The 15,056-nt window shown below is 46.2% G+C and overlaps 1 protein-coding gene across 2 annotated transcripts in view; it reads left to right on the top strand.

The window, feature by feature from the left end:
* The window catches only part of PCNX3 (pecanex 3), a 1,956,057-nt gene that overhangs the window by 733,944 nt on the left and 1,207,057 nt on the right, over positions 1-15,056 (top strand). For both annotated transcript variants that reach the window (XM_069644841.1, XM_069644840.1), the window contains one exon: positions 11,180-11,333. In XM_069644841.1, the coding sequence (XP_069500942.1) occupies positions 11,180-11,333 (154 nt within the window). The remainder of the gene's footprint in view (positions 1-11,179; positions 11,334-15,056) is intronic.

The following is a 15,056-nucleotide window of genomic DNA, read 5'->3' as shown; positions in this document are numbered from 1 at the left end:
ATGTTGGAGGGAATGTGGACAGTGGAGAACACTAACACTTTTTTATATTTTGGTCATGCCTGAAACACCAGCACTTCTGGCTGGAGATGCAATAAAAAATCCAGACCATCACTGGTGGAGATACATCAAATGATCCTGATGGTCTGGTTCTGGGGATTGACATAAAGATGGCAGGGGGAGGAAGGGCTGACCGAGCGGGAAACGGCTTTCTCTCTTACTGACTGCAGCAAAACAGACCATAACGGCAAACTGGAGTAGGCCCAAGCTTGTCTCTTTGATACAGTGGTTCACTAGGGTATGGTGCATTATGGCACTGGAGAAGGTCATGGCAACCCAAGAGACTAGAATAGAGTTCTTATAAGAACATGATCCCCTTTTCTAAACTATGTGAAAGAGAAGATGGGTAGGCGAACATGTCCAACCAGGATGAGGAAGATTTTACTTATTTGAGCTTGAGATAGGAAAGTCCAAAGACATTGGAAAGAACAGACACATGTACAAGGGAGAGGATCAGGGCAAGGTGTGTAGGCACTGAGAAGTGGTGTGTTTTTTTTCTTGTGGGGAGGAGTAGGTGAAAGGAGGAAATTTGAAATGGTTGGTGCATTGCTTTAAACTGTTGAAATGCTGTGAGAATTAGTTGTGCCAATTTGAATGAAAAGGGTTGAAACAAGCAGATCAAGACATAAAAAAAGAAAACGTGAAAGGGGGTCACATTATTACAAACAAAGAGAGGGACTTGGTGCTGTAACAGAAGGGAAAACACTTTATTCATATCAGTCTAAACGCACTCCAAAAGGAGTAGTCCATCCCATACTGCATCACCACGTCTAAATGAGCTACCAAGCTACCTTACAATTGTTTAGCCTATTTGGGCCTTGTGAGAAACCTCAGGGCATCCTCACTTCGTTTTTCCCCGACATCCTCTGCTCAGGTGGCCAGAGAAAGACCATTGCTTATGGATCCCAATGCTGGGGGTGGATATGCGAGGGAGTGGGAGAGGGCGTCCTGTGGTGAGACATGGTATTCCCCATTCCCTTTTCACAATGCAACTTCAGTCCCAACAGCCTTTATAGGTTACTCCCAACCCTTCCCCACCTCTCAAAATGAACATCGGTAATGCCATTATTATACTGAGACGAGGTAGAGATCAACTGGGACAGGTTAAACACACTTCAGCCTCTGGTTATCGCAGAGAAATATATCAATGCCGAAACAAGGAAGAAACAGGGAGTTATGCATACTTCCGTTCATTCACACCCCTTTGGTACTGAGATGAGGAAGAGGACTGGGGAAGAAGACCATTGCAATAGCCAGGCATATCCAGCTGATGGGCTTATCTATGGCCAGGCAACTGAAGACAATGACTTGCACCTGCAACTATTTAACAGGCCCCAGGTGCGTAAAAGGAGAGACTGCCACACAGAAGAGAGAAACCTGTCTGGAGGACAGGACACGGCTGGCAGACGTGGAGCAGGCTCGAGAGGGGCTGGCAGGAAGTACGCTGTGTGCAGCGAAAGGGTGAAAGAGACACTGGGGCCCGAGCGTGCCGTGAGGGGGTCGAAACACCTGCAGTACCCCTTGCCTTGTGTCCGCAGCCAGAGCTGTGGGACACTAAAGGCTCCCAAGCCCTGCAGGCCGCTGGTAGCTTCCGGGAAGGAAGAGTGTTGCTACATGCAACTAGGAGCAAGGTTCCATAATGGCAAGCACTGCTTGCCGGGCTCCCGAGAAGCACAAGAGGAGCAAAAAGAAGCTGGAGAGGAGAAAGAAGACACCCGGAGCAGCAGCTGCATAGTGGGGCCCTCCAGGGGCTGCAAGCAGGCATATGTTAATGCCGAACGAACTGAAAACTACGACCGTTGGACTTGAAAACCAAATTGAGGGTTTATGAATGCCGAACAAGCTGCAAATTGTAATTGATACTTTTAAGAGTGCAACAAGTAATATTGAACACCGAACTAAAGACAAGATGTGATGAGCATTTGGAAAATACAGAATAAGCGATGAAAGCAAGTGACGAACACTTATGAACAAAGTGAAAAGTGCGCGATGAACAATTATGAATAATGGTATTTATTTTGCAATTTATGTTTCGCGTCGAACCCAGTGGCATCTGGGCGCTGAACTTTACATGTGAAGATAGTACATGGAACCAAACAGACAGTGTAACAAATATACAATATACAGCAAATATAAAGAGTAAACATATATGCATTACAGTAAGGTGTGGTTAGCCATATCAGTATGTGTTTGCGAGCAGGGGGCCTACTTTAATTACTGGAAGTCTGCGAAAAAAGGTGTGTTTTCAGTTGTTTTCTGAAGTTCCAGAAGGAGTCTTCAGACCTTAGTCTGGCTGGTAGTGTATTCCAGTGTTTTTCAGCCATTGTGGGGAAGCTGGTTCCTCATGCTTTTTGAAGTTTGAATCTAGGTGTGGGTAGCATGTGTCTGTGTGCGGTACACGTGGGCCTGGTCGTTTGGGGTATGATGATTTGTCGGCCAGGTAGGTAGATGCTTGGTTGTTAAGATACTTGTGCGTCAGTGTGAGTGTTTTGAAGATAATGCGCTCTGGACAGGAAGCCAGTGTCCATTGCTTCTTATGTTGGAGATGTGAGATGATTTAGGTATGTTCAAGGCTGCTCTGAGGACATTGTTTTGTAGGACCTGAAGTTTTTTGATGTTTTGACTCGTAGTGCCCACATAGAGGGCATTGCAGTAGTCCAGTCTGGACAAAATGAGAGCTCTAGCCAGTGTGGTGCTTCTATCAGGAGATGGGAATGGTCTGCAGGCATTAATCAGCTTAGAGGTGTAGGCTGCTGCTGAGGAGGTTGCATTAAGGCGTCTAGGTAGAAACCCAAGGATTTGACTTCTTTTGGGACCTTTATGATATTGCCATCTACGTTGAACCCGTCATTGAGTTTTTTAGGTGGAGTTGCAGTCCTAAGCTTAGGCTGTGGTGTGTCATCCAGGTTTGGATAGTTTGATAGATGATGTTGAGGTTGGCTGAGTCAAGGTCATGAGAGCCGGTGATGGGAATGAGGATTTGGGTGTCCTCTGCATAATTGGTCTAGGTGACACCCACGTCATGAAGGCGGTCAAATAGGGGCTTGGTAAAAATATTGTAGAGCATCAGGGAGACGCAAGAGCCTTGTGGGACGCTACAGGTGACAGGACTAGGTTGGACTGCTGCGCTCGGGGAAAGACTTTCGTTCTGTCCGAGAGGAATGATTGAATCTACTGAATAGATGTAGGCGAGAGGTGCACTGCTGATTCCAAGTGGCTACATAGAATGTTATGATTGCCCACGTCAAATGCTGCAGAGAGGTCGAGTAGCAGTAGCAAGGTTAATTTTCCTTTATGAATTTACCTATCGTCTGCATTTTCAGATCCAGGAGTGCAGTTTCCGTTCCGTGTCTAGGGCGGAAACCCGATTGCCAAAGGCCGAGGAACTTGTTGACTTCCAGGTAGTTTTGGGTCTGGAGATCAGCTACTCTGTCCAAAATTTTGAATAGGAAGGGCACTGTGGTGATGGGCCGACAGTTGGTTGGTATATTAGGGCCCAGTGATGGCTTTTTTTTAACAGTGGGAGTAGCCTGGCATTTTTTAAGTTAGTGGGGACAGTGCTGCAGTCAAATGAGGCATTGATGAGGCTAGTAATGAAGGGGGTAAATTCAGAGGCACAATCCTTGATTACCATTGCAGGGCAGGGGTCACCTTGGCAGTTTGAAAGTTTGAGGCTGGTGATAATTTTTAGGACTTCTGACCGGGAAGAATTCAAATTGTTGAGTGGTGTTGTTGCCCAGGTTGGATAGTGGTCTTTTTAGATTCGATTTTGGCTTACAGTAGTGAGATTTTATCAGAAAGAGCTTTCTGAATGTTGATGCACCAGCTTGTGTCTTTAATGCAGACATTTACTGGAGGTACCGGGGACTATAGTTTTCTCAGGATAGCAAAGGGTTCTTTCCTGATTTTTCATTGGTTATTCTATCATTAAAGGAGGAACTTTTTGTTTGGAGGATAGCCTGTTTATAGTGGTGAGCTGCATTGGCAAATTTTGTTATGTTAAGATCGCTAGGGTATTTTTTCCAGATGGCTTTGGCTGTTCTATTAGAGCTGCGCAGAGCTTTGAGTGTCGGCATGAACCATGGGTTGATGTGCGCTGCTGGTTTGGCTTTGCGCAAGGAGAAAGGGGCTAGTTTGTTGATGGCCACACAGACAGTTTTATTGTAAAGTTCAAACATCAAGGAATGGTTGTTGGTTCCTGGGTTTTGGTCTGTCAGGATAGGGTGCAACAAGGGTAATATATTATTTACTGTGATGTTTCTTTTGTTTCTCGAGAGGGCTGCTGGTACAACCAGCGGGGGGGGGGGGGTTATAGTGCTCTGTGCTCTTGGTGATGTTGAAGTTGATAAGGTGATGGTCGGACCATGGACACTGGGTGTTGAAGGTGATGTCGGTGTTACAGTTTAGGTCGGCTAGCCAGTTGACGATTTGTCCTCTGGTGTGTGTAGGGTGGATGCGGTGAGAGAAGCTGGAAGCTGAGATGGCGTTGGGCAGGGAAAGCGCATTCTTGTCCATGTGATCATTGAGGCCTAGGTTAAAGTCACCCAGGAGTAGGGTTTGGGAGCTGGTTTTGTTATTGAGTGAAAGGAGCTGAGATAGATCCTCCTTGAATGAGAGTATGGGGCTGGGTGGTCTGTATAAGAGGTGAATGTTGAGTGTGGCGGTGGGGGAGAGGGCCAGTTTTGCTGAGAGTAGTTTGCCAGATGGTAGTGTGGTGTTCGGAGGCTCTCTAATGCTAAAGGAGATTTTCGTGATGATAGCTACTCCTCCTCCTTTTGCTGTAGGTCTGTCTGTCCTGAGGATCATGTCGTTTTCTGGGACTGCAAGTGCTGGCCTTGACACTGCATGGAGCCAGGTTTCCATAATCGCCATGAAGTTGAGGTTGTGTGTGAAAATGTCAGCAATGTCGAGGGCATGGGCGGGGAGTGATCTGACATTGATTAGGGCTCCTTTGATCTGTGTTTGGTTGCTCATGGTGTTGGGTGCAGGGGCCGCGGTGGAGTTGAGTGAGGACTTAAGTTTGAAGGAGGCACGTATGTTAGGTTCTGAGGTTAGGCTGGTGCAGCTCGAAGTTTGTAGTGTCCGGTTCTTGGCTGCGCTGTTGTACTTAGTAGTCTTAGCACGGCTATAAGTAGTTCTGTAGGTGAGGTGCGCATTCCTTCTGGTGGTCGGTGGAGTGAATGTATGGAGGGAGTCCCTGGTGGTCTTGGTTCTTGCGGCTGTCTCTGGTTTCTAGCCGTTGGTGGACATGGGAGGCTAGTTTTGGTGATATGATACAAGGGGGTAGGTGCCTTCTTGTTGGCTGGATGAGATCGGGTGCATGTTGATTTTGCCAGGGCAGGGTAGTGAGTGTAGCCAGGTGGGAGGAAGTGAGTAGGTGGGATGGTGTTGGGGTCAGGGAGTTGGCTGGGACGTGGAAAGCATTATAAAGCGCATGTTCAAGGTGGAGGGTTGGTGCAGTGACAAAGGTCTTAATCTAAGGTGTCCGGCGAGTGTCATGTGAAAGTAAGGTGGTGGAAAAGGGGTTAACACCATGTAGTGAATTCAGGGAGATGACAGTTGTGGCAAAGTCAAGACTGCAAAATTAGAAAATTGAATCTGTTGACTGTGTCTTACTTCATGATGCCGTCACAGCCTACATAGTATGGTGCAGCTTGAGTCTGCAAATTAATGGGTGCAGTAAAGTCCAAGCTGCTAAGTCATGCCCCTTCTGCAGGAAGAATATAATAATATTGAACACATTTTAGCCTTTTTAGACTTAAGTCAGTGACGTGTAGCTTTGGTTTCCCAAGTACATTGAACAATGGCCCACACTTTGCTAATTATGCTTTTGTCGGCATTTCCATTATTTTTTTTTACTTTTTTTATTTGCATTTGGTTTTTACAAAAGACGATCAGTGCTGTGCAAATCAGTTCACCCCTGGCCCAAAAGAAACATTCCGTCTTGAAATAACATATCTGCAGTGCCTCTTTTTCTACCTATTAAATTTAATTCTTGTTATAAGACTTCACCTCTAATATTAATAAAAATTGTCATAGTTCCAGCATGTTGTGACCATATCAAATAATACCATATGCGAAATTGTTCAGTGAATGGGAAAGGTTTGTCAAAATAGGATGGACGTGTTTTTGAAGGCCGCCCGTCTTGATCACTCGAAAGAAAGCTAGTGATCCCACAGCCCCTTTCAAGGCCGGCATGGAATCATCAAAGGCTTTGACCTGTGCACCCAAAAGCCAGAGTCAGAAGAGCTCAAAGATGTTGTCTCGAGTAGCATCGACAGTGTCTACCATTGGGACTTCATCAAAGCCAAAGACTTAAGGGACTTCTTTGTCGAAAGACCCTTCGATGTTGACCTCGGATCCAATTAAGAGTTTTAAACCTCAGTCAGAAAAAGGATTTGGATCCATCTTTGAAGAAGACGAAGAAGATAACGTTATACCCATCTAATGTTCCAGAGGAATTTATCACTGATCAATCTCGTCTAGAGGATCTAGCTGCTTGCCTTAACGATGCCAGTGGTCTAGATACCTCCCTTGAGGTGGAATTTGATACGCCTGATGTGAATTCTCACCCAAATGTGGCACATACAATCGTTATGAACAGGATGATGGAATATTTGGGCTGGTGACATCCTGCAAAGGACAAAAGTATATAACTCGGGATGACCTAACGGACATCCTGGATAGAGGCCCTCCTTAAGAGCCTCTGCTACTTTTCCACACAGCTCTTGGGGGTAAGGGGGTATTTTATTTTAGAAAATTGGCTAAATCCCAATATCATTCCTGGTGTGAACAAGGAGTTGGTAAAAAAAAGAAAATACAGTCCTTCATCAATTGCCCATAACTTTCTATCCAGACACCCTACTCCAGAGAGTTTGGTAGTACAGGCAGCTACCTCCACTTCATGAGCCGCAGCTTATCTGACCTTCCCACAAATAGGGAGGATAAAATATATGATGCACTAGCAAAGAGGGTATTTTCTGCGGGGAGCAATGCACTGAAAGCCATTAATGCATCTTGTGCGTACACATACACTCTATGCAACATAATTTCCCAGGCTGAAGTAAACATTCCTGAACGGGAGATGAGGGATTTTTTTAAATATCATGAGTGATGGCAAGGAGGCTCCCTGTCAGTCCCTCCAATCAGGGCTTGATGCATCCGACTGCGTTGGCCGGTGTATGGGCTCCAGTGCGGTAATCAAAAGATATGCATGGTTACCAAAGTCTAGATTTGCACCAGACGTCCAGTCCAGGCCACTGGACATGCTCTTTGATGGGTCCAACCTTCTTCGATCAAAAACCAACGTCAGTATTGAAAACGGCAAGTTTCTAAGGCTGCTGCGAAATCATAAGGGACAGGCACAACAACACCACCCACCTACGCAGGCTTGGAGAGGGTGTTTTATTTTCACTACTACTCTTTTGGACAAAGGGGAAGAGGTCCGGCTACCCAAAGAAGACATAGAAGGTTCTCACGTGCCCCTAGAGGCCATGGAGGAAAAACTCTTCAGGCAGCCACTTCCTCATTGCCCTCTGCCACAGCTCTAGCCCCAAAACTTCTCTCACAGTACTCCGGTGGGAGGCAAGTTGAAACAGCATCTGCAAGAATGGCATTGAATTACTTCAGATACATGGGCGCTAAAGACAGTGGCCCAAGGGTACTGTCTCCCATTCCTAAAAAGACCACAGATTGACCCCCGACCGAGCTATCTCTTCATGTACCTATACATCCCAAGCACAGAAGGAACCAGAGGTTCGCCATTGGCAGTTCTCACTATCAGTTTTGAGTACTCCCTTTCGGGCTGACCTCCGCCCTGATGCTCTTCACCACGTTGTTGGTGGTTGTGGCACCTCTTTCCCTGCCTAGACGATTGGCTGATCAGAGCCCGTTCTCCCCAGCAGGCTCCAGAACATCTCAACAGCACCTACCACTCTCCACAAACTGGGGTTCTCCCTCAACTTCAGAAAGTCCCAGGTGACTCCTTACCAAAAGCTACAACTCATTGGAGCGGTCCTGGACTACTCCTCAGGGAAGGCTTTGCCTCCTGAGTTGAGGGCTCAACCTATCTTGAAGATGGTAATGAGATTTCAGAACGCCTAACCTGTACTTGCATTCAACTTTCTGAGGTTGCTGGGCCTCATGATATCCTCCATTTTCCTGGGGCCAGAAGCCCGCCTAAGGACGGGATTCCTCCAGTGGGTCCACAGATTCTGAGGGTCACAATTCTCAGGCAGCATGACGCACCCTCTTAAGGTCCTGAGCAAGGTCGCACAGGAGAATGTGATGATAGAGGAACTTTTTGGCAACCCTAGCTGGAGATAACAGTAGTCACAGATTCTTCCCTCGCGGGCTGGGGAGCTCGTATGATAGAGCTTGTGATTAGTGGTCTTTAGTCGCCATCAGTATCCAGACTACACATAAACCTTTTAGAGCTGAAGGCAATCAGACTGGCGCTGATGGCCTTTTTGCTGTCCATACAGGAGAAGGACGTCCTGATAATGACGAACAATACAGCACCCATGCATTACCTCAAGAGAGGAGGTGTAGTGTCACTACCACTGTGCATGGAGGCAATGCTGCTCTGGTTTTGGGCACTACAAAACAGGGTTTCTCAGCCGGCTGTTCGTCTAGCCGGAGAAGAGAATACAACAGCAGACACTCTGAGCAGGCAGAGCATGGTCCCCCACGAGTGGGAGTTAGCTCAGGAAGTCCTTCTAGAGATCTTCGCCCTTTGGGGAACCCCTCAAGTAGATGTGCTTGTATGCAGCATCAACAGGAAATGCGACCTGTTCTGCACCAGGGAATTTGCTCACACATGAGCTCTGCAGGACACGTTCGTAGTGGACTTGGAATTTACATTCCTGTATGCGTTCCCACCAGTCCCCGTCATTTGTCGTGTCAGCAGGAGGTTGAGGAAGTTCGGCAAGTACATGATCCTAATTGTTCCAGATTTGGCCCAGGGGAAGTGGTACCTAGAAAGTCTAGAAATTCCCATGTACATCTGCTCTCCATTCCGTCTTCCCTAGACAGTGGACCTACAAGAGGCAGGCTGTCTTCTTCACCCAGAAATTAGAACTTTGATCGTTCAGGCCTGGTTTCTGAGAGGTTAAGATACAAAGATTGGGACCTCTCGGAAGATGTGATGGAGGTGTTGCTTTTGGCCAGAAGACCAGCAACAAAAGCGCTCTACACTGCTGCCTTTTGAACACGCTTTGCAGCTGGTGTAGAGCTAAAGATATTGATCCTTTTACTTGCAATACACCTGCAGTGCTTTCCATTTTGCTGCACCTAGCGCATCAGGGACTACAGGATGCTACCATCAAACGTTCCCTAGTGGCGTTATACATTTTTAAACGCACTCCTTGCAAGTCTCTTACTTTAAGATGCCAATTGTCATTCAATTCCTCAAGGGATTGACAAGTAATTTCCCACCGTCCCCTTTCTGGTCCCGTCCTGGGATTTGAACAAGGTATTAACCTTATTAATGGGAGTTCCATTTGAACGTTTCCATTCTTGTTGAATCAGATTAGTAACTTCGAAAACAATCTTTTTGTTAGCCATCACTTCTGCTCGCAGAGTGAGTGATCCACAAGCCCTGCCATGTTAACCTCCTTTTACAATATTTTCCAAGGGGGAGGTAGTCTTGAGGGTTCGTCCATCCTTCCTTCCCAAGGTTGTGTCTGAATTTCACCTGACACAAAAAATACCGATACCAGCTTTATATACACCTCCTCTCGCTTTTAAGCATTTTGAGATGTTAGACAGGCTAGACCCAAAATTGGGCTCTTACATTTCTAGGATGGAAAATGTCAGGCAAGATTACCAACTATTTATTGGTTATACCAGCCACAGGCTGGGCTTCACCAAACAAACATTATCCTGTTTGATCACCCTCCGCATTTTGGATTGCTACTCAACTGCGGGAAAGGATGTCCCTGAGAGCCCATTCAACCAGAGCAGTAGCTACCACTTCGTCTCTTTCCGGTGCAGGATGTTGGTAATGCTGCTACATGGTGTTGAGTACACACTTTCTCAAAGCATTATTCCTTATATACTTTGTTGGGTCAGTACGCTCGGTTTGGAATAGTGTTTCTGCACAACATCAGTGAATAGTGACAAAAATCCACTGTTCCCACCTCCATTTCCAAAACTGCTATGGCAGTGTATCAAAGATGAGAAATCCCTAAGAGGGCACAATCAGTTAGGGGAACAAATTACTTGCCTCTGGTAATCTTCTTTCGACTAGATGTTCCTCCAACGGATTCCTAACCCTTGGACTTTGGGCGAATTTTGTAATATACTTCTCTCTTTAAACGCCCATGCAGGTTATATAATCCTGAATTCATTTCTACAGAAAGAGGGAAAAACTAAGAACTGAGGCAAAGGGCAGAGCACGTGCTATTTATACTCTTATGGACGTCACGTCCGGAAGCGGGAATGGTAACCGCCTAGGGACATCAACTTGATGCCATGCCGCACAGTGACCTCTGCTTTCGAAAATAATTTCTGAGACTGCAAAGCAGGATATGGATATATCAAAGATGAAAATTCAGTGGGAGGACAGAATCCATTAATAGTGAATGTTTTCACAGCAACATTTATAACAAAATACATTGGGAGGATGAGGGAAACATTTACACATCGTATTTTTTGATCTGGTGATGACATGCTGGAACTATGACAAGATATATTAATATTAGGGGTAAAGTCTTATAACAGAAATTAATTTAATAGGCAGAAAAAGAGGCACTGCAGATAAGACTGAATGCTTCTTTTGGGTCCGGAGTGAACTGATTTGCACATCATTGATAGTCTTTTGTAACACCAAAAGCAAATACAAAATAGTTTTGTAACACCCCCTGCTGTCGAAATGTGTTTCCAAGACTGCAAAGCAGGATATGGATATATCAAACATGAGGAATCCATGGGAGGAACATCCAGGAGAAAGAATATTACCAGGGGTAAGTAATTTGTTCTTCTCTTTCAATGGTTCCTTTGTAGGTTTGAGGTCTTTTGGTGGTGATATTGATTTCCTTGTTGCAGTGTTCACAACTTCCTCCCTGCATTTTGTACTACAATATATGACTTTTGTGTTTTTATTTTTTGTTTTGCTGTCTAGTAACCGCCGCGTTGGGGAGAATATCTTTGTTGTGTCCCTGGCTTGCCTTGTTGGTTTCCTCGGTTTCCTCCTTCTGCTCGAAGGCTTCTTCCGGGACATCTGGGTGTTCCAGTTTTGTTTGGTTATCGCCAGTTGCCAATACTCTCTTCTTAAGGTAAAAATCTTCCTACACTGGTGGTTCAGAAGGGTCAAAGGCAGAATGTGGTCGCTGCTGTGTTCTCATTTAATTAAACTTTCTCGCCTGCACTTTGCTACATGTGTAAAAGCTGCTTACTTACTCTGGGTTCCTTTTGTATTTTATTGAATTTAATCCAAAGTGCTTTACATGAGAACAAGAAAAAATACAACAAGTATAATATGGCAATTGAATCACAACTCGAAAACAGTATAAGGAACTATTTACATTATTGGAGGTTGAAGCGGCAGTAAGGGGGAAGGCAAGAAGGTGTGAGGAAGAAGATAGGAAAGAATAAGACTAGATAAGAGCCGGAGGTGGGGCAGAAGGGAGAAGAGAGGATGGAGAGGGTAAGGAAGTACAGGAGTAAGAGGTGAGGCATGTGTCGGTGGGAGAAGTAGGAGAGGAAGCGAACGGTGTTAGGGAGGAGAATGGAAAAGATAAGATTTTAGAGAAGAACGAAAGGCAGGGTAGGAGGGAGAAGAGCGGATGTGGAGGGGGAGGCGGTTCCAGTGGAAGGGAGCGAGGAGATTTGAAAGTGCGGAAGCTGGTAGGGGCGCAGGGTGGTGGTGGTGGAGGAGGAGAGAGTAGGAAAAGATTAGCAGAGCGGAGAGAACGAGAAGGGGTATAGAAAGTAAGAAGGGAGGAAAGGTGGAAGGGGGGCGGCAAGACCATAGAGGGATTTGAAGACAAGACAGAGGAACTTGAATTTGAGCTGGGAGTGAAAAGATAGCCAGCCTAGATAGGTGAGAGAAGAGGAGATGGAGTCAAGAGGTGAGAGAAGGCAGAGGGAGCGGATGGCAGAGTGGTAGACAGATTTGAGTGGGGAGAGGTGAGAGGAGGGGAGTCCAAAGAAAAGGGAGGAACAGTAAAAAAAAAAAGTCTGGAGAAGATGAGGGAGGCATTTAAGAGTTTAGTAGCATGAAAGGTTAGGAGGGGTCGAATTTTACGAATGTTGTAAAGGTGAAAGTGACAAGGCTTGGCAGTAAGAGCAATGTGGTGAGATCGAGAGAGGTGAGGGTCAATATGAAGACCAAGGTTGCGGGCACGGGGAGAGAAGGAGAGCTGGGAGGGGGGAAAGAAAATGAAAAGGGGAGGGTGTTAGGCAGAAACCTGTTCAGTTCCCTTAGGGACCACTGCAAAAGGCTTAGGACTACAGGTGTTGGCAGTAAACCCAATTGCAGTCTGTACCACCCAGATTTACCTGGTAGCTGTGGCTGAGCAGTCAGACTTCTCTCAAGAAGAGTTAGGCAGTATATAGAGTATATACATTAGGTACAAAAATACAGTAGCACAAGCAAACACTGACCAGAGCTTTGGTATAAAAGTATATCATTATTTATTTAAAAACACACTTGTAAAAATACACTGGCACTAATATGTCAAGCAAGTTCAAACACAGTCACTAGAAATATATACACCTCCCTGATTAATTATTCGACAAGTCTTAGGAAAAGAACACCACTTATTATCAATACAGAGGTGAGCGCTTAACCAAGATGGCACTCCAATAATTATTTAAAAAGGGAAGGACAAGGCAGAATTAGAAAAGCACACAGTACCAACACTTTTAAAAGAACCACAGCAAGTCAAGAAAGGCAGAGTCTACTGTAGAGCAAGAAAGTTCATAGGCCAGGCCCACTCTTGGGGAGAGCAAGGCGGAATGTGCCCAAGATCACACAGTTGAAGTACACTTTAAACGTCTTTGCAGATAGTTCAAAAAGGAGTTGGATCAGTTCAGTTCAGAAAAGTTAGTTAACAGGTCCCAGGTCACCCCAGTATAGAGAGTCGAGGATTTACGGGACACCTTGGACAGTCTGTTGCAAGGGAGACCAGGCGGGACACAGTACCTGAAATGGTGAGAAAGCTCCAGCGGGGGCAGTTGTTCCTGGCAGCGGGTGCAAGTCGGTGCTTCGTCCAGGGGAAGAGAAGATCTCGACATGGAGGAAAGCTGGAGGTCGTTGCACTGCCAGGGAAGAAATCAGCCGCAGAGTTTCCCGGTTAAAAGGTACTACCCTTTTATTCGCGGTAGTGGTGAAGCGTGGCTATCCGGCCGCCGGGGTGCTTGGCACGGGCGATTCGAGCACGAGACGATCCAGGAAGGCGAAAAGAGGGCAAACTGGTTAACCCCACCAGTTCAAAGAAAGCAGACTCTCCAGGATGAAGATCTTCTCTGTCGTCGGAAAGTGGTGAGGCGTTTCAGCAGGGCTCCACTGGTGGTGTCGTTGTAGCAGGTCGGCTCAGCTTCTCCCTCTTCGGATTCTTTAGGTCCTGTGGCGACTTATGAAGTTCCAGTCCCCAAAGCCCTGCTTTTATGCTTTTAAAACCCCCATTCACCAGTCCTAGCTGTCACTCAAACATGCTAAGTGGTGAGCCGGGCGGCTCACCACTGGGCCAATCACACAAGAGTGCGACTTGAGTTGCCGAGGCAACTCAGTCCAGGGTGCCTATTCCCCCCCTCCCACACATCCTGTATACCCAGACAAAGTGGCACCACTTTTGGAGGCTTCTGTGCAGAAGCCTGCCAAAAGTGGAACAAAGGGCTCGACTTGGGTTGGAGTTACAGAGGCGAACACAAACGCCATTTTAAAACCGAGTCCTAGCAAAAAGACCCAACCGGGGAATAAATATTAAATAAATAACCCAGCGGTATCTTTAACATTGCACCCAAAAAAGTGGTGCGTTTAAAATTAATTGGAAAATCCCATAGGAAATATTCTGGTGGAATATTATGCGTGGTAACCACTGCCACCAGCCAGAAACTCAACAAGGGGGGACTGCACAGTGCCCCCTCGAAAAACAGGCCCAGGGGCAACCTAATTACCCCTACCAGTACTTCCACAATATGATGGTTGGTACTGGTTCTGTTCACAATTTAAGACTAGTAAAGTCAATGGTGACTTTACATGCCTTGGGAGACAGTAGTCAGTCCCAGGGTATGGAGTCTGTTTGGGGGGTCACTATGACACCCCTGTGTTACTGCACTGAGGGTGCTGTGTAACACACTTACCAAAAACACAATAAACCCTATGGAGTAAAAGACCCCATAGCCCATAAAACACATTACAAAGTCAAAGGACATTCTCAAATCATGTCTAAGAGTGGGAGAAAAAGAGTCTCACTCTTGGCAGGAGAAAAAAATAAACTCCAAAAATCCGGCAAAGCTGCTGGGGGACTCGCTAGGTTTGGGAAATTAGCCTATATAGGGAATTCGGGAAAGAGAATGAAAAGGAGAGGGGAGGGAGGCGGAAGAAGAGTGTTGGCAGGGAAGAAAAGGAGTTCAGTTTTTTCAGCATTAAGAGTAAGGAAGTGACAGGACATCCAGGATTTAATAGCTGAAAGGCAAGAAGAGAGTTTATCGTGCATGTCGGGAGAGAAGGAGGAGAAGGAGAGGAAATGCTGGGTATCATCTAAGCTAAGAAGGAAGTATAGAGTGAGAAAAGAAAGGGTCCATGGACAGAACCTTGGGGGGGGGGGGGGGGTCTCCATGGTTGAGAGGATATGTGGGAGGGGTGGAGCCACCCAGGAGACAGAAAAGGTGCGGTTAGAGAGATAAGAGGAGAGCCAGTTGAGGACAGTGTCTTTGAGGCCAAATGAGGAGAGGGAGTTGAGGAGAAGAGTATGGTCAACAGTATCAAAAGCAGCGGAGAGATCAAGGAGAATAAGAATGGAGGAGTGCTTACAGTAGCGTGCAGAAAGGAG

Source organism: Ambystoma mexicanum, chromosome 2p (genome assembly GCF_040938575.1).
Source record: "Ambystoma mexicanum isolate Mex_15411 chromosome 2p, UKY_AmexF1_1, whole genome shotgun sequence".
Taxonomy (NCBI): Eukaryota; Metazoa; Chordata; class Amphibia; order Caudata; family Ambystomatidae; genus Ambystoma; species Ambystoma mexicanum.
This window is presented reverse-complemented; position numbering and strand designations above follow the sequence as displayed.